Source organism: Stenella coeruleoalba, assembly GCF_951394435.1.
Source record: "Stenella coeruleoalba genome assembly, chromosome: 3".
NCBI classification, from domain to species: Eukaryota; Metazoa; Chordata; class Mammalia; order Artiodactyla; family Delphinidae; genus Stenella; species Stenella coeruleoalba.
The window spans coordinates 64,372,654-64,400,107 of NC_137148.1; the positions used below are offsets into that span (position 1 = coordinate 64,372,654).

Genomic DNA, 27,454 nt, shown 5'->3' on the forward strand with positions numbered 1-27,454 from the left:
CGTTTTCTTTATTGTTTTGGTTTTGTTATTGTGAGTCTTTTCCTTCTCTTGTGTTTCCTGCCTAGAGAAGTTCCTTTAGAATTTGTTGTAAAGTGGGTTTGGTGGTGCTGTATTCTCTTAGCTTTTGCTTGTCTGTAAAGGTTTTAATTTATCCATCAAATCTGAATGAGATCCTTGCTGTGTAGAGTAATCTTGGTTGTAGGTTTTTGCCTTTCATCACTTTAAATATGTCCTGCCACTCCCTTCTGGCTTGCAAAGTTTCTGCTGAAAGATCAGCTGTTAACCTTATGGGGATTCCCTTGTCTGTTATTTTTCCCTTGCTGCTTTTAATATTTTTTGTTTGTATTTAATTTTTGATAGTTTGATTAATATGTGTCTTGGCGTGTTTCTCCTTGGATTTATCCTGTATGGGATTCTCTGTGCTTCCTGGACTTGATTAACTATTCCTTACCCATATTAGGGAAGTTTTCAACTATAATCTCTTCAAATATTTTCTCAGTCCCTTTCTTTTTCTCTTCTTCTTCTGGGACCTGTATAATTCGAATGTTGGTGCTAGATTCTTATACCTCACTTGTATAGAACTTATATATGATCATGGCTTGTTTTCTTCTCTGTATCCCCAACACTGTACGTTCAGAGAGTGAAACCTATCTGTGCCTTTTTGGCTCAGAGTAAGACATATTTATTGAAGGAATAAAACAAAGAGTTTTCATTGGACAATTTTAGGAATCATCAGTGGTAAAGTCTTAAGAATGGACTAGATTTCAAGAAGTGAGATGAAAAAAGATCAAAGAATCAAAGATACAATTTTCTTAAAATACCAAAAAGAGGTAGGAAAGGAAACAAACTGAATAGGTATGAAATTAGCCAGGGGACCAGGACCAACAGTTCAGAATGCATGAGGGGGAGTTTCCAGAAGAAAGAAATGGTCAACAGTGTCAAAAGTTATAAAGAAGTGAATTAGGGGGAGGAGTGAAAATGTATGACTAAACATTATCTTCAATTGTGACTTTGAAGTTCTTCCTTTTTTTAAAATTCTCTAAGTGGTTCAAGTTTTATACTCTGTGAATTTCTAAATCTCATTGGTGACACCATGTTTTATCACTGGAAACCATTTTCTTCAACATTTTACTTTTTCCTGTTTATCTTGGAACATCAGAACAATTGACAAGTCTTTCTGCTATTATCACTTAAAAACATAGCATAATCCTATAGAAATGTTGATCAATGTCAAGTTGTCTTTCAAAATGAGTGTCTTTACCCAAATTTAACTCTTTAGTCGCCAGTGTTTTTCTTTTGGTAAGTCAAATCTCTAACTTTTAAAACATTTTCATCAGTCCCGGGATGACCAGATGATGGTTTTGTGCATCAAAACAGCACGATCACTAGATTCTTTAAACCTTTAATATGTATCAGGAAAAATAAACAGATTTATACATCTTGTGGGTCAATATATATTCTCATATTTGTCAACATGTTAAATGTATTCCATTGAGACTTGTTTAACTAGTCACAAATTTTGGCACACATTTTTTGTTCTATAAAAGATCTTCATTCTGTTTGTTAGGGAAATTGACACTAATGATGAGAATGCTTAATAATAACAAACATAATATCAACAAAAATATATACTTGTGAGCCAGTACATTTGTGCCAGGAAATGTGCTAAACATTTTATATTTATTTCCCTCAGTGCTTACAACAATCCCACGAGGTTATTATAAATCCTTTTTGATGATGAGAAACTGAGTTTTAATACAGAAGTAAGTTTGTTAATTTGTCCATGGTTATACTATCAGTAAGTAGTAGAGCCAGGGCTTCAAATCAGATCAACATATTCCAAAAGTTCTAACAGATAAGCCTTAAATCCTAGGATTTAAAATAAATGAAATAACATAAAATGTTATTAAGTATTTTAAATTAATAATTCAACAAAGGAATTTCTTGCTGCACAAAAAATCATTTAGTTTACAGAAGATTCATCATATGATTCCAATGGTGAGCCCCTCTAGGATCTTAAGATTCTGGTATATATTTCCTTGAATACCATTATATGTATATAATCTACTCACAGAGACTAAACACTCAATGATGATTAAAAAATAGTGAATTTATCTATGCCTTTATGATATAATTCAGTTAACAATTTTGACCTACCAAAATTTTTCAGTGGGTCCCCTCAATTACATGAAATGAAGTAGAATCAAATAATTAAGAAATTTTGGAACTAGAAGGGATTTTAGAAATACAGGAGTCCACTCTCATTTTACCTGTAAGAAAAGCAAGTCCCAGAAAGGTTAAGTGACTTGCTCAAAGTCATACATTGCTGGGCTTTGCTGGCATTTGGATCTAAGATGCTTGACACATTGAGGTCCTGCCAGCAATAGCACTGTTACATTTTTTTTTTCCTGTAAAAAGGCAGTATCAGTAGAAAAGATATTAAAATTCAGAAATGTGACATTCAGGTTGGAAAGATATTTGTCTCCAAATTACAATTCACCATTTGACATATATATTTACTTATTTATTTTTCTTTTTTCTGTATCTCAACCACTGTAACTGCACTGTCCAATATAGTAGCCCTTTGCCACATGTGGTTATTTAAATTAAAATTAATAAAGTTAAAAATTCGATTCCTCAGTCACACTAGCCACATTTCAAGTCACACTAGCCACATTTCAAGGTCCTCAAAGTACTAGAGCTACTGCATATGACAGTGCAGATATGGAACATTTCTCTCTTCCCAGAAAGTTGTTGGGCACTGCTGCTTTAGAACGCCAGTTCCATGAGACAGGGATTCTCATTTGTTTGTTTTCTGATGTATCCCCCATGGAGAATGGTGCCTCGCAAATAGTAAACCTCAACAAATTTTTGTTGAATGACTATTTCTGAGAGTGATTTTTGTACAGCCCTATGAAGTTTCCAATCATATATATGGCAACGCATTTTTTTGGTATTGGCTTATGTCCAAAAAGGGAATATCTTTGACAAAATGGCTGTAAAATAATGAGATGCAGTTTGGCAAAAGAAGTAAACATTGTACCAAAAAGCCCGATATACTGCTAACTTAAATTGAGTAAGACAGCACAGTGTTCACTATGTAAATTTTTCTTGATTTGGGAAGGAGAATGAATTTCTTCTTTGCCAGAGATTTTGAATTTGTTAATTTCCTTTGTCCTACAAAAGGCAGAAAATAATTGGAAAAGACATATATCCCAGGACATGGTCATAATTCAAAGTCAAAAGAAAATAATATATTTTTCATTGTGTTTCACTGGATTTCAAATAATAATTTAAATACTTTAACAGTGTAATTAACACAATAGAGATTTACTACAGTCTTCTTTACGATTTCAGCTATAAGACTCCTATCATTTACTCAATGTAGAACTTAATTCTCTTTATGCAGCTGAAGTCCTTCTCATGTTTTCATATTGATATCATTAAATAAAAGTCAAATTCTACATATGAAATATTTTACAAAGACAGAATTACTGGGAAAGGACATGCTAAATAGCATTTATTCTGAAAAACAGAACTTGTAAGGAAGAGTAAGTGCAATATGTTTAAAATATAGGTACCTTGGTTATATGGGGGGGATACAGTACATTTATTTTCAGTATATGAGTAAATGTCCCAACAACATGTTTTTTTTTTTTCTGCTCAAATGCTTGCTGACTTTTCCCTATCTGAAAAGTGAAGAATAGTCTTCTCAAGATTTGCCTATCCTTAACATCCATTGTTTTTCATTTTGTCATGTATAGTAAGAACTATACATTCAATATTAACAAAGAATAATCTCATATACTGAATAGCCAGAAGAATAAAATATCTGTACTTTCATTTACATATATAATTAATAATGTCTTTATCCAGTCACAAATAAAATTCCTGTTCTATGCAAACTTTAAAAATACAGAAATAAAAAAAAAATCACTCATAATCCTATCAGCCAGAAATAAAGGATAAGTCCCTTACAGTCTTTTTGGGGTGTGTGTGTGTGCATGCGCATGTTGGGGGGGGTGTGGAGTGGAAGAACTGAGTTTGTACAGTGATATATGGTAAAGGTGACATACCACACAGGTTTGTGCCTTTTTTACATTTGGTAATAGGTCATAAACATTCTGTCATATCAATAAATTTAATCCTGTAACATACCTTTTAATAGCTGCATACTATTTCACCATTTGGATATACTATAATTTATTTAACCACTCATTCATCTATTATTGGACAAATATCTTCGAGACTTTCAGTAGAATGGTCAGGTGCAGTGTGCTTTTAGAATGTCAAAATCAGCTTTAGAATATAAAATGGTCAACAGCATTCACTATGTTACCTCAATTCACACACCTGTTTATAGAGTTTCAGGAATGGTGAGAAATTCCAATTCTATAGGGTCAATAAATCAATAGTTTATTCTTGGTGTCACTCATTAACAGTCTCTATATTTTTGGCTGTCTTGGTTTTCTTAGCATAGCGTTGTATGAACACTGAATTTTTCAGATTAAACATTTTATCTATGAGAAGGATAAAGACCTCCAGTTTATGGATACTTCAACACCACCAACCTATTCTGACAGTTGAACCAATTCCGGTGTAATTTCTATATTTCATGTGTTCTCTCATAGATATTTATTCTTTGCAACATTGCAGATTTTTGTAATTTTACTTTGCTTTCATAATTTTAGATACTATTACCCTTTCTTGCATTTTTTGGGCATAGTGATTTGATACCATGTCCCAAATACCCAGTCCATAAATATATAAACAGTATAAGTAAGCCATTGTGGATTTAGTTCAGACCCATGAAAACCAAATCAGAAGTACTTAAAAATTATAGTCTAATCATTAGTAATTATAAATTCTGGAGAAGCTGTTTATTAAAGGATTGTCTTTTACATATTCAAAATGACTAGTCAACACCACTGAAGAAGTTAATAGCATACTTTTTATTTTCTTAGATACAATATACCAATAAAAGAAAATTTTATTAGTTTATGATCATTTAAAATAGACTAAATAAAAACTTTAACATTTGTTTTTATATACATCATTCCAATTAATCACAAAAATAGCTTTTCCAATTTTACTTTAATGACTACATAATGAAATTGAAGAAATGTTTTGTTGTTTGAAAAGGTCATGCTACTAAATAGTTAATAGTGTAAACATTGTTTTAGGAAATATTTAACAGTTTGCTCAAAATTCTTTAAAAAATAGTATAAATGTAAATTATTATAAATTTGAAAGACAGATGTTTGGATTAATGAAGCTTAACTATATATGGGGAGGGGGGCAAAAAAGGGCCACTCATAGAAGAGTACAATTATTTTAAAATATACTTAGGTAAAGACTGTTTAAAACTCTTGAGGAGAAAGAACCTGTATCATAACTCTTTATTACCTTTAACTTTTTAATTGCCTCTTTTAAAAATCCAAAGGTTGTTGTTCTTAAAAAATTTTTCAAACAACCTAGATTTACAATTCCACATTTCTACCACTAACCCATTCTTCCTAAAAGTGTCTTTCATTTTGTCAATTTCTTTAGGTGTGGAACTTAGTATCTTATACATAGCAGGCATTTCAACACTGTCAAATGGATGCAATTACAATAACTCTATGAGATTTTCATTATTCATATGCAATAAATGGAATCAGAAAAATTCTCACATGCTTGTACAAGAAATTCACATTTCCCTAATGGAGATTTTCACAAACCTCTTATATCTACAAAATACATAAAGCTATGAATGGTATGTCTGAAACACCATGAAGACTGCAATGAAAGATACAACTTTCTGTCCTTAGAAAAGGAAATTTAAAAGACTCAGGCACCTATAAGCAGATCTGACTGTCAATACATATAGGTTCACCCACAGAGAAAATAAAACTCCCATATGTTGAAACCCTTGGCATCCATGCACTTCTTTTTCCTATTTCATGCCATGTTTCCCTGGCCCTATGTACCGAATGCATTTTCAGTCTGAAGGAGAAAACTCCTCCAGCTGCTAATGTGAGGACTTCTAGCCCTGTAACCATGAGATGACCCAGCACTGCTGCCTGCTTAGAGTTCTCCCCTGGGGGTGGATGTGGGTGCTGGCACTCTTTGCTGTGCATTAGAAGCAGAGAACACCAGCAATTGGGACACTTCAAGGACACTGCATAATTTCAGTAAGAGTTAGGAGAGGAGAAGGAAAACTCCATTTCTATCAAATGTACTATCAAAGTAAGCACAGCTTTCTTGTTCCATTTTTTGGTCAGGAAGGAAGTGGAAATTTTTAAAAAATGAAAAAGATTTTATTGTGATAAAAATAATAAACCAGGGTTTACTTTAAATCTGGGAAAATGATGTATACAAAAACAAAGAAAGTGACAAAACAATCATCTTGACATTAATATTCCGTATGGTTAAGCATTTAATTTCTTCTTGTGTTACTTATATATGTATATATATATACACACACATGCACGTTGTCTCTATTCTAAACCTAAACTATAAGCTACCTGCAAGTAAAAATTGTGCTTTATTCTCTTTAGCAAATAAGTATTTATGTTATTGATAAACTATCTGAGGACGAAAGTCTGTGAAATCGCAGAGCTCTTGTAGATAAAGATAGTTGGATGATCTACTGTTAACTATTAATAGATCTAACCCTTCTAGAAGCAGCTAATTATATGCTTGATATGCCACTATAATTGGGCAAAATTGGTATGTTACAGCCATGTTATTGTAACTATATAATATAAAAATAAGCTTAAGTATGTTCATAGAAAATTTTATTGCCATCCTTCACAGTATAATCTGCATTTACCAAAATTATATATATTTTGAAAGGTAGCTTCAAAGTATATGGTAGACTCCAAGGGTCAGCAAACTTTTTTCTGTTAAGATCTAGACAGTAAATATTTCAGGGTTGCAGGCCACCTATGGTCTCCATCATGATCACTCAAATCTGCTATTGCAGTGTAAAAGAAGCCATAGACAATACATAAATGAATGAATGTGGCAGCGTTCCAATAAAATTTTATTTACAAAAAGTCAGCCAAACTATGGGCTATAGTTTGCCAACCCTTAATGTAGGTTATACATCACTAGAAGTAGCATAAAATAGGATGCAGAATAATTTAACATTTTTATAGGAGAGAAATATGTGACATTTTCAAGATCTTTATTGACTCTTAAAAAAAAAACGCAACAAAAAACCACCAAACTTAAATAGCACACACAAATCTTACCTGGTTAGGTATCCTCAGTGGGGGCCTTGGACCTCCAGGGTACCGAGGTGACATAAAAGGCTATTGAAGTAAAACAAACAAATAAACAAAACAAAAAAACAATGTAAAATACAGATCTGAAAATAAACTGCTTTTAAGAATTTTTGAATTATACAAAACATAAATCAAATTTACTTATGTGGCTGATTTCAGTAGAATAAAAGCTTTTAACAAAAATTACCATCCTATTTTTTACTTTGTAGAATATCTGGAAAAATTCCAAAGAAATCATAAAAAAATCAAAGATGACTAAAGTAACTAGCAAAAAAAAATTTTAATGCTATCTAATTGGCAAAAAGTAAGACTAAGAAATTTAGGCAATTGAATCTTAGTAAAGACTTCAGGAAGAGGATCACTGGCTACATTATTATACAAACTGGATTCTGAATTACCCAATTCAGTTATCACTTTCCTCTAATAATTTTGACTGAATTACCCAATTCGGTTATAATTTTCCTCTAATAATTTTAAAGTTGCCAAATTTCTTCATCTTTTCTTTTGTAGTTCCATTTAAAATGGTAAAGAAATTTCTTTTCCAAGGGACATTTGTGGTTAGGAGAGCTTTGGCTTTCTTTCATTAAGGGTTTGTTATAATTCAAAATCGATTATACATTTTAAAATTGAAATTTCTTTGCATATTTTGAGCCTAGCAGACTATGAGGTGTGTACTTTTTTTAATAACCATTTTTTATTGAAGTATAATTAACAATGTTGCATTAGTTTCAGGTGTACAGCAAAGTGATTCCATTATATATATACATATACACACACAGACATATATATATATATATATATATATAAATATAGACACATATATATATTCTTTTTTTAAAAATTTTTATTGGAGTATAGTTGATTTACAATGTTGTGGTAGTTTCAGGTGCACAGCAAAGTGAATCTGTTATACATATACATATATCCACTCTTTTTTAAGATTCTTTTCCTATATAGCCCATTACAGCGTATTTAGTAGAGTCCCTGTGCTATACAGTAAGTCTGTATTAGTTATCTATTTTTTTTTACATCTTTATTGGAGTATAATTGCTTTACAATGGTGTGTTAGTTTCTGCTTTATAACAAAGTGAATCAGTTATATATATACATATGTTCTCATATCTCTTCTCTCTTGCGTCTCCCTCCCTCCCACTATTCTTTTTCATATTATTTTCCATTATAGGTTATTACAAAATATTGAATATAGTTCCCTGTGCTATATAGCAAGTCCTGGTTGTTTATCTATTTTATATATAGTAGTGTGTATATGTTATATTTTAAATTTATTTCCTCTTGTATGCCCTCCTCCAGAAGTCCAGAAGAAAAAAAATGGCCTTATATTAAAACTCAAGTCAATTTATCTTGTTAGATGAATCAGAGGCTGCTAAGATGTGCTGATTCTGTCAGTCCTGAAACTGTCTGAAAAATATGCTAAAAGTATCATTTAGTGATTGTCCAATGATGAGTGGAAGGAGAATATTTTTGATCACTCAGATTTGGGCACAATTTTTATTTTTAAGTTTATTCCTAAAATTATTCAAAATTCCATTTTTATAGAAAAATATAATTTTGTTTAATTATAATACATAATTACATGTAATATAAGCAAATTATCAACTCTAAAGGGTTGAATATTAAGTAAAATATTAAGAATGAATTAATATAAATTAAGAATCAATTTACCAAAGGCTTGGGCAAGCCAAATCTATAGTACTTTACATAATTAAATTCCACATTTATAATGAATTTTCTAAAAATATTTTTAGAAATTAGGCCTGAAGTTCTAGGGCTATTTTAAAAGCAGCAGCTGAAAAATAAAATTCTAGCAAATTTATGTGCTATAGACTTTTCTATAATATCTTTTGGAGGGTCTGACAAACCAACAAGAAGAACTTTAGAATTAAACAATTTGAGTTTTTACTTGCTGTGTTCTTATATGTTAACATATTCCTAGGAGATCATTTTAAATGGACAGAAACAGTAGATTATTCAGGTAATAGTGTCACCTTCAGCTGATAAAACTTAAGTGGATTTTCCAGTTTAAACATTTAAAAAATGTTTAGTTTTCACACATTTGATTAAAGTTGACTCTCCTCATTTCTGAAGCTCTAAATTGGATTAATTAGTTAACTATACTGTCAACTGGGAAGCTCATCCCAAAACTCACACTCCCTCTGCTACTTTTCTAACCACCTAATTTCGTTTATGAAACTGTCTTATAAATTCTGGACTCACTTAAAAAATTTAATTAAATATCGTGTCATTGATTTTGGAATGGTTGCCTTTCTTTCACAAAGTGATGTTTTATGACATAGTCACTAAGCCCAAGTACAATATCAATTTAGTGTTTGAGACATGGAGACATAAAAATAGGTTACTGATAATTCCTGTCTATAATAAAATCACTTCAAAATGGAATACAAGGTAGAAAGTATTAAAACACTACTAAATACTGATAACCTTGAAATGTACCTTATTTGAAACAGGGCATTTGAGATTTGTATGTTCCTCTGAATGTAAAATAATGTAATACTGTTAATATAAATGGACTATTTGAAAAGAGAAAATTTTTCTCTAATCAATGGCATTGTGAATAAATGTATTTTAACAGGACTGTTGTATTCTCCTATCTGACCATGAGGCCCCATCAAGGGACTACTAAGAGGGAGAGGCAGTGCATGTGGTAGTTGCGAACCTGTAGTCCCCTATGGAATAAGATTGCGAGAGAGAAAGAGTCTCTTTTTAATTTATTTCCTCTTGTTTGCCCTCCTCCAGAAGTTCAAAAATTTTTTTAGCCAAAAAAAAGGAAGAAAACCACTTCTATTTATCAATCTATAGCTATACAATTAAAGCAAAAAATAACAAAAATCTAGTTAGTTTAGATAAAAAACGACTACTTTTCCCTAAAATATAAACATTATTATGGTTAAAGCATTTTAATATCAAATTAGTGCTGTTATAAGCTCTTAATATTCAGATTGATTCTTAAGATATCCAGTTAACCACCTAGGTCCTCAGCTGCCTACTTGTTGAGGTATAGCCACAGCAACAGAACCCAAAAGAGTTTTCATGTTAGCAAATGAGAATATTCTACTAATATTCTGTATTTCACTATTCAGAAGTCAATTTGCTTTCAAATATAATTTAAGGTATTACAACAAGTTTAAATTCTTTTATGGTAAAATGCTAATCTAAGAGATTACATACTGATATTATAAAGTATACTTACTGATATTATAAAGTACATCTATCGACAGACCTTCAGTACTCTCTGCGTTGATAACCTGGGAAGAACAGGTTCCTCAAAAGAGCCCTTAGCTATGAAAGTATACTTACTCATAATACTTGGGGAAAATTTTTTTAATAGTTTGGGCATCAAAATATGTGCTTGAGGGTGTCAGAATGATGAATCAATATTTTAAATGGAAAAAGCCTTCCCCTTGAAAAATGGGCTAAAAAGTTATTTATAATGTGTGTGGACAAAACATTTGACTGGGAGTCAAAGGCCTGGATTCTAGTTTTTGCACCACCACTAATTAGCAGAGGGACCCTAAATTAAAAGCCTTTAGGGCTTTAGTTTTCCCAACCTTAAAATGAGAGAGTTGGACAAGATGATCTCAGCAGTCTCTTGGGAAATAATAATTTAAAACCCCCATGATACTGAATGTCAATATTATGACATGGTATGAGTGTGTTTCGTGTTTGGTAATTGCAATCATTGTTGGTTTTGTTGTGGTCATCCATTTACAATGCTTGGTGTCAGTTTATTTACCTCTTGTAAAAATAAAATACACTGTGTGTGTGAAAAAAATAAAAAAACAAAAACAAAAAAAATATTAATGCTAGTAGAATAGGTAGTTTAACTCTACAATTTCCAGTTACTTGGAATATTTTTACTTCTTTTTAATATTTCATAAAAGGCCATTTAAAATATAGTTTATACTAATTTGTATTATTTCCTAATTTTGAATCTGCATCCACATAGTGGTCAATTGGTATAATAAAGAATAATACTTGAGTCTTTAAAAAAAAAAAAAAACATGATTCCATGTTAATTATTTCCAGCATTACCCTTAAGTATAAAGATTAGCATACTGTAAATAGCTATAAATATTTGAAGTGTGTGTGGGTGATATCAGTCTATGTTCCTAAGGCACAAGCTATCTTTATCAAGGAGCTAGAGAAGCTTATTCCCATGCTTTCCAGAGAAAAAGAAAAACTTAGGTAAAGAAAAAAAATACTCCAACAATGATGCCCTTTGTTCAGATCAAAGGCCAATAGAATAAAAAAGCTGCACTTACTGATTAAAAGGCATGCTAGAGATTTGTTCATTCAACAAATATTTATTAGGCACCCACAAAGGCACTGTTCTAGATGGTGGGACATATCAGTGAACAAAGCAGATGAAGATCACTGCCCTCTGCTTAGGATTTTTCAAGGTTCACAGTCTTGTAATTAATAGGAGAAACAATGTTCTGGAAAAACTATTTTCTACAGTCCACTAATCTGGAAGAAATAAAATATTCTCTTCACCAAATGGCAAATATCAATGAAAACCCAAAGAAAATAATATTTCAACCTGGTGCCTTCCCTCAGAAGTCATATTACATCATCCCTACTTGACAGAACATGTAGTGCTATGAATGACTAAAAATCAAGGCTAGGCTTTTAAAAAAGTTTTCCAAATTAGGCAAAACTCATGGACAAAGGTTCTTTATAATACACAAGATAAACTGAGTAGCACAGTTAGTACCCTGACATATGGAAATACATTTATAGGCATAAATTCTCATTTCTACATGTTTCAGTTATCTACTTAGAATGAATGGGATAAACCAAAGTGCAAGCAATAAAAACGTATACAAAGACAGAAAATCAATAAATATTTGATGACTAAATGAAAGGAAAAAAACTCTAATAGAAATATAAACTAAATGTCCAGCCCATTTCCTCCAAGTAGTCTTTTAGAGAAAAAAATCACACTCATTTAGAATCATAATTTATTTCAGAATGAACATCATTCAGTCTTAAAGGATTATTATTTTCCATTATATCAAGAATTATTCATGAAATATTAAACTTCTGCTTTCCTAAAAGAGAGATTTTCCTTTATTCTTTGCCATTTCTGCTAGTGGAAAGTAGTAGTCTCCCTCTTCTTATTTCATCTTCATAAACTGTTAGTGCTTTATCTCAATTCTCTAAGATTTAGAAGGAAGAAGTTCTTTCTCATCTTTCCTTCTCTGAAGATCCCAGACCCCACCAATGGAATTATTTTATAAATAATTTACCCATTCTGAAATTACAGGTGATAAGAACCATTTAAAGCCCTAACTTCTTTTCACATATATATATGATCAAACTGTACATCTTAAATGACACATTGCTCAAATGTTAACTTTACTAATATTTTCTAACATTTTAATAGTTTCCAGAAAGCATAAATATGATTTATCAATACCACAGTTTTTCTTGAGATAACTCAGTGTGCTCCTTTCTATGCCAAGTAAACATCTACTAATCCTCCAGGGGCTGGAATGTCACTTCCTCTTTAAGGAGTCTCTATAGGCTCCTTTCCCTCCATTTCCTGAGCACACTATTCTCATAGAGGATTCAGCACACTGCAGCGTAATGTGTGCCTTGATATGAAGGGAACCCACTTCAGAGGAAAGGACATGAAACCAGATCAGAACAAGTACCTTAATGTTATGGTAATCAATCCATAAAATAAAACTGATATTTCTAAGAATCCTTAAAATTGATGGCAGCAGTGTATAAATCACCCTATATCTTATTTTAAAGATTTCAACATGGCTTTAGAAACTCTTTAAATCTTGGTCTTTAAGAGCAGGTTGATAATAAAGAAAATTTAAAATCACTAAAAAGTAAAATCTTCTTTAAAATGCCAATTTTATACTTAAGTATTTTCTATATACTACATTTTATTTTATTTAGGACAAATTTAGAACAAATCAATGATGAAAAGAATAATACTAAGTTCTTTAGAATGAACAAATGTAACATTTAGGACAGTTTACATTCTGAAAATTTAGAAGTCTGAGATATGTTCTACAATTTAAAGTAACTGAACTTTTTCGAGTACAAAACTGTTCATGTGAAATTTGCTTCTATTTTTGAAAAAACAGTAGTTTTTAAATGACATAGAAATACACAATTACCAAGTTTGAGAAAACATGAACTTACAAAACAGTCTAAAAAAGAAATACACACTTAAAAAAATGACTTCACAAAACTACTCAAGTGAAGTTTTTACAAGTTCTGTATTGTACAATTATAATAAAATCTGACTTATAGAATTTTATTCCAATATACCTTTTTGACACATTTTACAGCAAAAAGTTTGTAGAGTTAACTAGGTCAACCTCCTTATTTTATGTAAAAGAAAACCAAAGACCAAATTCCTTAACTGCCACTTTAGTTTTCTTAGAGCTATATAACATCCGACTATAGTAATACCTTTATAGAATAAAGGCAGGTACACATACTTCATTCTTATGACTAACTGACCATAAATAAATTGCCTGACTTGGCATTTCCTCCTAGGCACCCCCAGCAACCTTGCAACCATTCACTTAATGTAGAATTCTTTACCTTTGTTACCACACAACCATGAAAAGCTGAAAAGACAGTGGTATTTCAGGTAATCAAGTTAATTTGCACATAAAACACTAATTAGCATGTGCTCTTGATTCACCAGATGAAAAGAAATTCAACAACTGAAATATAAAATAAATTTAGTAAGCTCTATCTCTCTCTTCTTGAATATTTTTGGTAGAGTTTTGATAATATATGTTGTCTTTAGTTCATTTATTTTTGTTTTTAAGTCAAATACTGGAAGGGAATAGAAGATGGGTTAGGAATGGTGGTACATGGATGTGGTATTATTAGAAGAGTATTATGATTGTAATCAAGCTGTTCATTATAATGTGACAACTTGTAATGAGGTTCTGGAGGAAGGGAAGGAAGCAGTTAGCACATTCTAAGAGAGAATGTACAGAGTCGCATTCAATAAATACTTGGCTGTTTCCATAGCTGGGTCATTGATTGAGTGAGTGAACAACATTGATGGAAGACTCTATAAACCAGCAAAAGGTGTAATAAAGTTTGGTTCTCTTGTATAAAATCTCACCTGGCCAATTTATGTGTCTTGTTAAAAATAGGTAGCATCTATTGATATTGCAAAGGGTAAGGCACAGTTCTGGCATAGTGTATCTGGTTGTCTAATGAGAAAATGCTTATATGTATAGAGGGGAAAATTCAGCTTGCTTATATAGGATAAATTATGTCTTCTAGAGCAGCAGTCTCCAACCTTTTTGGCAGCAGGGACCAGTTTCATGGAAGACAATTTTTCCAAGGACCAGGGGGTGGGGGGAGTTGGGGGGGTAGAAGGATGGTTTTGGGATGATTCAAGGGCATTACATTTACTATGCACTTTATTTCTATTATTATTACATTGTAATATATAATGAAGTAATTATACAAGTCACCATAATGCAGAATCAGTGGGAGCCCTGAGCTTGTTTTCACTTGCCACTCACTGATGAGGTTTTGATATGAGTCTGCAAGCAACTGATTTATTATGGTCTCTGTGCAGTCAAACCTCTCTGCTAATGATAATCTGTATTTGCAGCCGCTCCCCAGTGCCAGCATCACTGCCTCAGTTCCACCTCAGATCATCAGGCATTAGATTCTCACAAGGAGCGTGCAACCTAGATCCCTTGCATGCACAGTTCACAGTAGGGTTCACACTCCTATGAGAATCTAATGCCACTGCTGACCTGACAGGGGGCGGAGCTCAGGCGGTAATGAGAGAGATGGGGAGCGGCTGTAAATACAGATGAAGCTTCGTTTGCTCACCCGTGGCTCACCTCCTGCTGTGCGGCCCGGTTCCCTGGGGGTTGGTGACCCCTGTTCTAGAGGACCTAATAAAAGTAGGTAAAGAACAAAGTGTTGGAGATCCCAAGATGATGCGGAGTTATAATTACAATATCTACATCAACAACATATGAGAGAATTTATGATTTAGATGACTAAGAAGGTCTTGTACTCTCTCCTACTGCTTTCAGGTTTCTCTATTTCTGGGGCGTCAGGGTTGAAAATAGTGATTCTTAGGCAGTTTTACAAAGTAACAGTATTTAATAACCACTTTTTGGTATAGAAGGATGTCAGGTTAATTTATGTATGATTTGGAGAAAAAAAAAGTATGATAACTTCCCAATTTTTTTCTAAAGCAGAGGCCAGCCATGAGAACTGCCAGTAATTCAATATAGCAGGGCATTTCAACTGTTTGTCTAATATAGTGCCAGGTGTACACATGAGACCCTGGTCTTCTTAGATTTAAATACATTCAAAGAGCCATAATCCTCAGGTCTCAGAAACATGTTCTAGCTTACATATTTTCTTTCCATTAAGAGGCTCAGCATTTGAGTAACATCATATTGTCTTTACCACATAACCATCTTTAGTCTAAAAATCTGTAAGAAAAAGTGGTTATTTGCTAAAAAGTAATTTACTTCCATCAACATTTAGGCAAAAACACAAGATACAAAGTGATACATAGCTAGGAAAAATATCGGTTATCTTCAGTAATTATATTAATTACATAAAGATCAAATATCTACGTTTCTTGATCCTGTGCAGATATGACTTTAGACAGATATAATCTTTCTTCTGATATTTTTCACATACTGTTTTAGGCAGACACAGGGAATAATACACAATTCTGTGTCATAAAAATTATGACAGAATCTTTCAAGGGAAAAACTTCTCTTGAACATAATTTTTTTAAATGATAAATATGGAAGATTATAATTATAGTCTTGTAAAGGTAATAAAAATATGTTCACTATGAGATTTTACCCCAAGCATAAACATTCTCTTAAAAATTAAACATTACTTTTTATTCATTCTGGGTCCAGTTTTTTAGTTAGTCCAGTTCTCTTTACATGATTCTCCTACATAGATTTCTATTCTCTATTTTGCTATTCAAAATCTCACTTAGAAGTAAATCTTTTTTTCCTTAATTGTGATAAGAGTTGAAGTCATATGGCTATCAATAATATATAATATTGACAGTATTATTTTGAAAAAAGCATCACAAAAAGTGTTGTGACTTGTACATTCATTTCTGCCATCGTTCATACAGTAGGACTGTTCACATGTTTTTATTTTTATAATTCCATGAGATGCTTCATAAGTTTTCTATAGAAAAGTAATGAAGCATAAATTATACATCAAATGAATTTCGTTAAAATTACTTTACAATTCATATATCTTAATTTGTTCAGTTTCTTTTCTGTTTTTCAGGAAAATCTCCATCAGACATTACTGACACCCCAGTGGATAAGACACTCTTGATTAACACATTTTAATTCCAACTAGTATTAAACTAATTTAGCTCACAAAATGACATACTTGTGCTAGCAATTCTGCTGATAAGCATAAATATGTAGTTTATCTTCCATACATCTTAGATATTCTATCATCAACAACACTTAATTAAAATAACGCATATCAAATATCTGTAAAGTATGAACAGATCAGGTTTCCTAGATGTTGTTTTGGCAAGGCTAATCCAATTCAGCACAGAGTTATAAGCAGGTTGATTCTTCTGATATGGATTTAGTCTAAGCATTAAAATTGCTCATTTCTATTATGGGCCTTTTCAAAAAGATGAGACTATTTCTCAAGCCTTCATTACCATATATCAGATACTGGCTCGTGGCAATGGACTTGTGGATTGTGAATGGGGACTATGCTGCCTTCTGGTCTAATCAACTACAGAAGTTTGAAAAACATTCTATAAAAAACTTTAATGATTTGTTTTAGATCAATTTATATTCACAAATACACACAGACCCTTTTATTTTTTTTTTGGTGTCTGTGGGACAAGTAGCTGGCGTCCTGCGTAAACTGAATCTCGCTCTGTGCTGCCTCCCATCACTGACTAAAGTCACAAGGACAGATCAACCCTCATTAGTAGTATATTAAAAAAAACACTATGGGTATGAAAATCAATATGTGAGGTTTATAATTGAGGAAAAGTATTGGGCTAACTCGATAAAAAAAGAAGCAAAAACAATAATTTTTTAAAACTACTCTTAATTTTTCATTGAAGAATGCAAAAACATTCCCCTCTTCCCCAACCTTTTCCCTATTTTATATTCATCCTTCCACATAAACTTGTTCTAGATGAGAGGGTGGGAGACAAGCACTTTAATTTACCTAAATGTACCATTAGGTTAAAAAAAAAAAAAAGCTACTTTGTTCTGGTACCCTTCTGGTATCTTGATATGCTAGGTAAGTTTCTACTGATAAAGCAGTAGTCTTTTCAAATTCATAAGCAGTGATAACATTTGTTAAAGAAACCTGCCTATGGGCTTGGTCTCTGATACAAGTGGCAGATTATATATATTTTTACTTTCTTTAAAATGAAATGTTACACTTCATATTCACTTGGTTACTTACCTGCAAACATGAAGTCTAAAGTTACTCAACTCAAGTCTGAACTGTATAATCTTTTCTACTCAACAGATTTTAACGGAAATTATTAATGCCCCAAAAGTCTGTTTTGAAACTACAGCTTACTAATTTGCCTAATGCTAAAAAGTATGAAAATAAGCAAGATGAGAGAATTCAAATTGCACAAAGTGATTTCTCCATCTCCAATTAAGATGCATTTTGAACCACGTGTCTTAAATAGATACAGAATAAATGTACAGAATAAAACTAAGACAAATTTGAGTGGAGAAAATATTACTGATGTCAAAGGTATTTGCAATGTCAGATTATTTATAGAATATAAAAATGACAGAAAACAGGTAGTAGTCACATTTGCAGGCACTCTTAGTAAGTAACTCTATTTTACTCTTTCTTGATAAGCATCCTACTGTGTACAAAGAATATCCGATTACTCTATTCCTTGGCATTATGTCTTATACCTGATTGTTGGGTATAATAGATGGCACCTGGCAATTGCCTATACTCTCTGTCCACAAGTGCCAGCAGAGCAGTTTTCTTTGTCCCTCGGCAGGAATGAACAGTTTATAATAGCCAACACTTCACTCCCAGCAGCATTTCTTTGACCTCCCCAGCTTCTCTCTCCAGCTACTGCCTCATCTTCACTTTCCCTTTACAGCAAAACTCTTTGAAACTCTGAAAGAGTTGGACACACTCGTTGTCTGCAATTTCTCTCTTCCTACTTTATCCTGAATTTACTTTTATGCGGCTGTCACCCCCATCACTCCACCTGGCCTTATCAAAGTCATCAGTGACCACCTCGTTAGGTCCAGTGGTCAGTTGTCAGTCCTCAACTAATTTGAACTATCAGCGGCATTTGACACAGCTATCATTCCTCACTTCCCTGCATTTTTCTTCTTGGCTTCCAGGCTCCCACATTGCCTCGTTTTCTTCCAAACTCATGTGCTCCTTCTTCCCATTCTTCTTGCTGGTTCCTCCTCATCTTCCTGCCTTCTTAAAAACAGAACCCTGGGATCCTTGAGCTTCTTGTCTCTCTCTCTACTCATTACCTGGGTGATGTCATCCAGGCTCACAGCTTTCAATATTATCTGTATGCTAATAACTCCCAAATGCGTCTAGTCCAAGCCTCAAGCATAAAACTCCAGATCTGATACCGTGCTCCCTACTCGACATCTCGTGAATATCTAATAGCCATCTTAATCTTAACAAGTTTAAACTTAAGCTTCTGATTGTCCCCTCATACCTCCTCTTGCAGTTTTACCTATATAACACGGGTAAATGTCAGCTCCGTTCTTTCAGCTGAACAGGCCAAAAGACTTGCGGTCACCCTTGATTTGTCTTTTCCTCTCACAACACATATCCAAACCATCGCCAAAATCTGTTGGCTCTAACTTCAAATTATATCTAGAATCCAGTCACTTCTCACCACTGTTACCAGCCTTGTTTGAGCCATAATATTCTCTTGTAAAGTTTTGCAGTGACATCCAAATTGGTCTCCCTGCTTCCACCTTTCCCTCCTATAGATGAATCTCAACATAACAGCCAGAAAGACCCTGCTAAAACCCTGCACTCAGAACAAAACCCCAAATCCCTACAATGACTTACAAAATTCTACTTGATGTGGCTTTCTCCTGCCTACGACTTCATATCTAATTGCTCTCCCCAGCCGACACTCCACTATAGTTACTCAGGCATTCTCTTTGTCCCTGGAAAAAGCTGGTCATGCACTGAACTCAAGGGCTTTATACTTGCTTGTCCCTCAGCCTAGAACACTTCCTTCAGACACCAGATGCTTGTTCCCTCACTTCCTTCAAGTCCTTACTTAAATGGCATCTTCCTGATGAGTCCTTCTGTGGCCACCCCATCCAGAACTTCCTCAACACTGCCTATTTTCCTTTTCTGCTTCATTTTTCTCTCTAGTCCTTAATCACAATCTAACATATCATATATTTTAAAATAATTATTTATTTTGTTTACTGACTGTCTCCCATAGTGGACTCTACGTTGGATGTGGGTAAGGATTTCTCTTTAGCTTGTTTACTGTAGTAACTCTAGCACAGGGTGGTGGGAGGGGGCCATAAATATTTGTTGCTGAATGTCATCAGCAGTTTGAGCCAGTGGTTCTCAAATTTTAGCTTGTAAGACTCATCTGTTAAAAATAAAAAACAAACAACAAAAACCAAAGGATTTCCAGTGCCATTACCCCACCACCAAGAATCCTGATATACTGGGAGGCAGATGACCCCCGGGACTCTTGACAATAGTACAAGAATACGCTTGGAGAAACACTGTTCTTGGTCTTTACCCTTTGGATTTCTTACAGGCCATCTAGTGGTGACCATCTTCATAAAGAATAGGAGTGGGTAAATTATCATGGCTAAATGTGCTCCACCACTTGTTTTTGTAAATAATGTTTTACTGGAATAGCCATGCTCTTTAGTGCACACAGTGTCTATGGCTGCCTTTATACTACAACAACAGAGTTGAGTAGCGTGACCTCAAAGCCTTCAAATCCTAAAATATTTACTATCTGGCTTTTTACAGAAAAAGTCTGTTGACCTCTGATATAGATAGAAGATAAATTATTCCAGAACACGACCTAGTGATAAGCTATTTTTTATTTTTTTAATATATTATATATATATATATATTTTTTTTATGGTGTTTTCTTTTTCTTTTTGGCTGCACGGCATGGCATGCGGGATCTCAGTTCCCCTACCAGGAATTGAACCCGTGCTTAACCACTGGACCACCAAGGAAGTCTGATAAGCTATTTTTCAAAAAGCTGAAGGTATCCTTATGTATACTTAAGGCAAATCTATCCGACCTATATAGGAAATTTGCAATATATTTACTATTTGATTTATATTTAATAATCCATTCCTTACCTCTAATTCCCCAAAGAATGGTGCCCGTTTTTGTTTCTGTAACCAACGTTAAACAAAAAACTAAGATTGTGTTATAAATTGCCTTTGGATATTTGCTATACATTTTTTTGTTTCCCAAGGACCTATAATAAAAATAGAGGCATTCTGGGAAGAATTTTCAAAAATAAGATATTGGTCTAGGATGGCCAAGTTAACTTTTTCATAAATACCCATTTTGATAAATAAACATCAAAAGTAAGGTTTCTAATAGGAAACTATTTCATTCCCTTCTAACTGAAAAACCCAAGTAAAGAGTCTAAACCCCTGACACCCTCTTCTTTGCTTGTTGTCCATCTAGTCACCGCTATAGGGTCTTCAGTTGTTTGAAACTGCGATTTAAAAAAAAAACTTACTTAGTTACTCAAGCTGAGCAGTTTTAATTTGTTCTAATAGTTGAAGCCAGAAAAACTATTACCACAACTGCAGGAAAGCATTATCAAAGCCAGTAGCTGTCAGGCACCTTTATTTTTTTAGGTTGCTTTTATCTTTATACTAGAGAAAGACTTGTTCTGTTCTCAATATTCAGAATCTTTGTTCTTTAAAGATTCAAAATTACATTTTTAAGAAAATTAAACTTCAGTTTTATTTATTGAACTTTGACAAATAAGCAACCTTCCCCACCTCTACTCTCCAAATCCTGGTGTATTTAATTCTGAGAAATACTATTTTTAATGTGTGAATTTTAAACTATATATATTAATAATGTTAAATGTTATAGTTCAGTAAGTCAGTTCAACTTGAGATATTCAGTATTCCACTTATTCAAATTAAGAAATGATGTACTTACTAATCTTTTAGTTTGTTATCTGAGGTCAAAGATGGTATCTACAACTTCTGGGGAGAAGAAAAGGGAGTTTCTCCTGGCTTAGAGTATTTCCTAATACTAACTTCTGAAACAGACATGATCAGGAGGGATAAGAGGAAAGGCATACCATTGGGAGAGAAGACAATTTAAAGATTAATAATAGAAGGAAACTGAGAAGGAATGGAGACTATTTAACTACTATATCTATAAATAATAGGGTAAAACAGGTGCTACTGATAATAAAAGGTTGTTTTGTGAAAGTCTGAATAGGAAGAGGAGTATGCTTAGTTATGAAGGTATCTTCAAAATGTAGGACTTATGGCCAAAAATAAATCAAATAAATATCTACCTCCAGAATCATTTAACCAGGGCTTGTAAAAACATTTCTTCTTGTCTTTTTCCTTTTCAGTTTCAAGTGTTAGATTAAATAATTGTTTTTCTCCTTTTTGATTCTCTTTCTTTTAAAATATCAAGAATATTATATTACCCTGAGCTTTGTTTTTGTCTTTGGTGCTTTATGAACGTCATTTATATTGAGTTTTTCTAGTCAATAAGTGTACCATGGAGAAAAGGGGAGATTTCTTTGTATTTTTGTTGTTGTTGTTGTTGTTATTACATTATTACTATGTCAAAGCATTAGGTCAGCTTGCTACAGTGCAGTCTTGCTAAAAATAGAACCTTTGGAAAATATACCCAAACAAGTAGAGACATCGGCAAACCACCACTAGATGGCAAAACCGCTTTACCATTGCTAACATTCTGCCTGTAGAAAGAATGTGACTTAGGAAACTGCTGCAACATATTTCCCACCATATCAGAGTTTTGATCAATTCGGATTTTAAAATATGGATGGCCACTCTAGTCTGAAACTAAATTACTTGGTATACTTTATCTTCAACAAGTATTTATAATCTTATTCATGTCAAAGCCTTACATTTACAATCCATCATCAATGTATTATTAGTTTTCAACAGTTCTCAGTAAAGAAGACAGATCCAGTGACTAAGAATACAGCAAATGTATTAAGATAAAAATCAAAACACAATATAATACATGGTAAAAATGAACAAAAGCCTATACAGAATTCAAAATTAAATATTTACAAGTATATCCCACATTAGTTATATACACAAAGATATCTACATTAGACCTATTAAAAAGATTACATTGTGTTTTTATATAAAAGTTATAGATGTGTTTGATTAGAGTGATAAAAACAAGATATGGTTTTCTTAGAAGTTTTCTTGTGGTAAAGAGCAGAAAGAAGGAAAAAATAAAGTATTTTTTTCACTCCCCTCAGATTTTTTTGGTTGAAATAAGAAATGCCCATTTCTTTAACGTAGTTTAAGTTATATTAAATTCACAAGAGAAGATTTCTTACTACTCAAATCTAGAAAATTATAAAGCAACAGAGTTAATAGTCTATTTTTAAAAAAAATACAAATGAATGAGAACTTTGTTTTATAAGTGCATTTTACTAAACTATTTTGATTATTATACATAAGTGTGAAGAAAATCTAATTGGTTCAAGGATTAATGCTGCTTATTCGATAAAACTACAGGAATCAATTTTTGCCTGACTTTTAGTAAGAATGCTATGAGAATGAATATACAGCAGGTTGATGCTTTTAATGCATAATTCAAATTTCTTAGCATACAATGAAACTTCTGAATAATACTCTAGCATAGGGACAGGAGAGTCAGAGTATAGACTTAGTTCTGAGGACCTATTAGGTGTATTCACACCACACCACAGTACTGTATTTTCTTCCACCAAAACTGTCAAACTCTAGTTAGATCAAAGCCCACTTCTACTATCTTCCCACTGACCCCAGTAGCAACACTCCTCAATTTAAGAAAGTTGCTCTCAAGTCATTCACCAGTTCCATGGTAGGTCACTGTGAGAATTTAGAGCGTTTCCTATACAAATTACTCCTTTGATAAAAGACTCCAAGTAAATAAATGTGTCTTACTTCAAATGGCTTTATTTTACTAAACGGACACCTCCTTTTGCATGTCCAACTATTCCCCTTGATTTTACTTAATTTGATCTCCTACTCAACAATAGAAGCACTCCCATTTCAATTAAAAAAGGTCAAGGTTTAAGTCTGAACCATGCTGATATCTGTCACAAATAGATGTGACGGATATCAACATGGTTGATAGATGCTAATCTAGAGACCGTCTTCCAGGATGGACTTATTAAATGTATGGGGTATTAATCGTAACTATTTATTTTGGAGTTTGAGTTAATTGCTATTATTCAAATGCAGTTGTTATGAATTCACAAATTTAGAGTTTGTAATAATTCCACTTGGTAATATATGTAAGTCTATACTTATAATGGAAAAGAGGGGGCTTGTTCTGCAGTGTAAACAGGGATAAAACGAGAATGTTTGTCTATTTAGGAGAATGTTTTCAATGTATTTCTTATGGTAGGATCACACAGTGAGTAGAGCTCAGAACTGTTGAAGCTGGTGAAGCTTTACGTGTTAATTAAACTTCTTCTTGCTTTACTTTCCTTTATTCATTAAATTCTAATAGACTCAGTCTTTTCCTGGTCTAGTCCCATCCAGCCATCCCCAAATAAGAACGGGGATTCAAAACTATTTTCATACTCTGGATAATTCTTGGACATCACTATCTCTATGGAACTGGATTAGAAACTGGCGTTTGGACTTGAATTATGATTGTCATGGTGCTATTTCTATTTATAGAAGGTAGCTGCTCTTCATTAACAACAAGCATTGTGGTCAGAATCATGATGAAGGATAGGAAACCGATATTGATATTTAGGAAACATTTGAGTACCCTGATCTCATTATGACAGGTACCAAAGGTAACATACTATTTCTTTTTCAAAAGTTTGATGACTTGAGCTTTCCAATATTTCTGAGAGGCATTTCTACGGAGACTGGCCATACTTAGGCCTACTGAATAGGGGAAACAAGTATTTAAAAGATTAGCTGGAATGGTCACCCTGGATAAAAAGGAACGACATTTATCATGCTCAAACATATCTAAAACTTTTTCTACCCGCTATCTTTCCTAACTTAGATTAAGACATGAAAATTTTCCAGGGGCCTTAAGTAGGAACCTCAGAGTCATGCTTGATTCCTCCAACTCTTTCCCTTCTACCCCTAACTTGGTTAATCAACTAAGGCCTATCAAACATACTAGGCATAGCTTCTTCCTCCCCAGTCCTGCTGCCACTGTTCTTAAGTAGGTCCACAGAGTCTCTTTCTTGAGCTACTGTCAGAGCCAACCAGCTGACAGTCTGCACCAGTCTCTTTAATGGGTTCTGTTGTTTTTGCTCTTCTTTCAAGGGTCAGTGTTTTTCGAGTCCAGGTGTATACCCCTTTACTCTCTCATTCTGTACTTTCCCCCTGGACAATCGATCTACGTCTGTGGATTCAGGTCCTTGATATGATGACAATCCTGCAATTTTTATCTCTAGCCTAGATCACTGTCTTAGGCTTCAAACCTGTATGTTCATCAGCCTAAGGGATATCTCTAATTGGAGGTCCCACAGGAACCTCTTCATCTGTCCTACCTCAAACCTACTCCTCATTTTGTGGTCCCTGTCATCAAATCTCACCTAGATTACTGTAATAGCCTCCTAAATAGTCTCCCTACTTTCAAACCTGTCCCTCTGCAATCCACGCTACACCCTATAACTGGAGTGATTTTTCTATAAACGCAAATATGAACATGCCTGTTTCCTGCTTAAAGTCCTTCAATAGCTTATTACTGCCCTTAAGATCAAGTTCAAACTCAACTAACCTACAAGGCTCCTCAAGGTTACTCTGGAGCCTCATCACCAGCCATTCTCCCTTTAGCTAATTAAGCTCTGATTTTGGGGAATTATTTGGTCTCTCTCCTTTCTTGTCTGGGTCTTCATAAATTTTTTTCCCTTTTCCTGGAATATTCTTTCCATATCTCTCTGCTTCCTTTGCCTAATTCATCTTTAGATGCCAATTTGGATTTTATTTACTTCCCCCCCCCCCAACTTTCTGGTTATTAGCATAGTCTCAATTGGAATTCATGCCTGTTATTTTCTCTTTTTATTTTTTTAAAAATTTATTTTATTTATTTATTTTTGGCTGCGTTGGATCTTTGCTGCTGTGCACAGGCTTTCTCTAGTTGCAGCGAGCCAGGGTTACTCTTCCTTGCGTTGCGCGGGATTCTCATTGCAGTGGCTTCTCTTGTTGAGGAGCACAGGCTCTAGGTGCGCAGGCTCAGCAGTTGTGGCATGGTGGGCTCAGTAGTTGTGGCTCGTGGGCTCAGTAGTTGTGGTTCGCGGGCTCTGGAGCATAGGCTCAGTAGTTGTGGCGCACGGGCTTTGTTGCTCCATGGCACGTGGGTTCTTCCCGGACCAGGGATCGAACCCGTGTCCCCTGCATTGGCAGGCGGATTCTTAACCACTGCGCCACCAGGGAAGCCCTATTTACAGTTTTGACAATATTTTTCTGACAATGACTCTCCCAAGATTGGGTTTGGTGGCCTTCTGCTGTGCTCTAAAAACACGCAATACTCATTTAATATAGCCATTTTCTTTCTAAATTCTAATTGCCTTCTCTCTCTCTCTCATTCACCACAGTGTAAGTTTTTTAACGGCAGGGATTTTGTATACAACTATATCATAGGTGCCTAAAAAAGCCTAAATCTGTAGTTTGAATTCAGGTCACTGCCCTTCTGAAAGATGTCTGACAGTTCCTACATGCCTACTGAATAAAGACTCAAGTTCTTAACATGGCATATAAGGCCCTTCTCAAGATGCTACAGCTTATCTTCCAATTTCATTTCCAGGAATTCCTGCTTGCCCTCCCCTCTACTTTCCATTCATATTACCCTGAATGCCTCTGCACAGGTCATTCTGATGCTTCCACACTTTTGCTTACACTTTTCCCACTTTCTGGAATATCATTCCTCTGCTTGTTGTCTTCTTGGAAAACTTTTTCCAAACCACTCTTAGCTCCAGTTCAGGCAGACTTTAGCTCTCTCTTCTAGGTCAACACAGAGCTTTACTCTGTTACAGCACATATCTTGCTGTATTACACTTATTTATTTTTAATAATGACTCGCTGGCTAGACAGTGAGCTTCAGGAAGGTACGTATTATACACACTCATTTTTATATGCCTACCACAGTGCCTGGCATCTAGTAGTAGTCAAGTGTTTATCTAATTGGATTAAAACAGAAGTTAATTCTGTTTCAACTACTCTTATCAAGACTCAGGCAGAAGGCAGGTAAGGGAAGAATGGTTCATTCTACAAAATGTAAAAATGAAAATGTATAGGTTTATACATCTTTGCTTAACCCTAGGAAGAATTTGGCTTCCTTCCCAACCCACTGCCTCTTTTTTAAAGTGCCACTTAGAGAGCTTCTGCTAGCTCTTGTAAGTAGATAAACTCTTCTGATTTACTCCCTAACTCCAATCTATCCTTAGTAAGAGAAATAAGAGCATGAGGAAAAAATATAAAATGAGCTAGAAATATTTTATGAGTAACGATCAACTATGAACTTTAAAAGGTAAAGTCAATGGCAGAAGTTCAGAAAGCCTTGCCTTGAATCCCCGTCCTGTGACTTTCTGACTTTGTGCAAACTGCTTATCATGCTTTGGTTTTTTCAGCTGTGCAATGGTAATGATGATAATACTTACTTTACCCCTAGGTTATTGTGAGGATTAAGAGTTTATACACATGAAATATTTAGAACAAAGCATGGCATACAGTAAGCAGTTACTAAGTGTTAGCTATTATTATTATTATCTTAAACAGTGATTGTTTAATTAATAACCAAGAGTTATAATATGTTCCTAGATTTTAAGAAAGGGGCCTCAAGACAGAATGTGAGCTCTAAGACTTTTGAATATTAATATACAGTAGCCAGACAAATAGCATATCCTAAAGGACTTTACATTTCAGACTTAGTACTAGGTTCTAATTATGACT

At 33.8% G+C, this 27,454-nt stretch overlaps 1 protein-coding gene across 5 annotated transcripts in view; it reads right to left on the reverse strand.

Annotated features, from left to right (window-relative positions):
• Positions 1 to 27,454, reverse strand: part of SSBP2 (single stranded DNA binding protein 2) — a gene marked incomplete at its 3' end in the record, with an annotated part of 298,632 nt that overhangs the window by 61,507 nt on the left and 209,671 nt on the right. For 4 of the 5 annotated variants that reach the window (XM_079918568.1, XM_079918566.1, XM_079918565.1 and 1 more), the window contains exon 6: positions 7,239 to 7,298. In XM_079918568.1, coding sequence (XP_079774694.1) covers positions 7,239 to 7,298 — 60 coding nt within the window. Of the gene's footprint in view, positions 1 to 7,238; positions 7,299 to 9,901; positions 9,977 to 27,454 lie in introns of all 5 variants that reach the window. The other variant, XM_079918569.1, reaches the window with a different exon arrangement.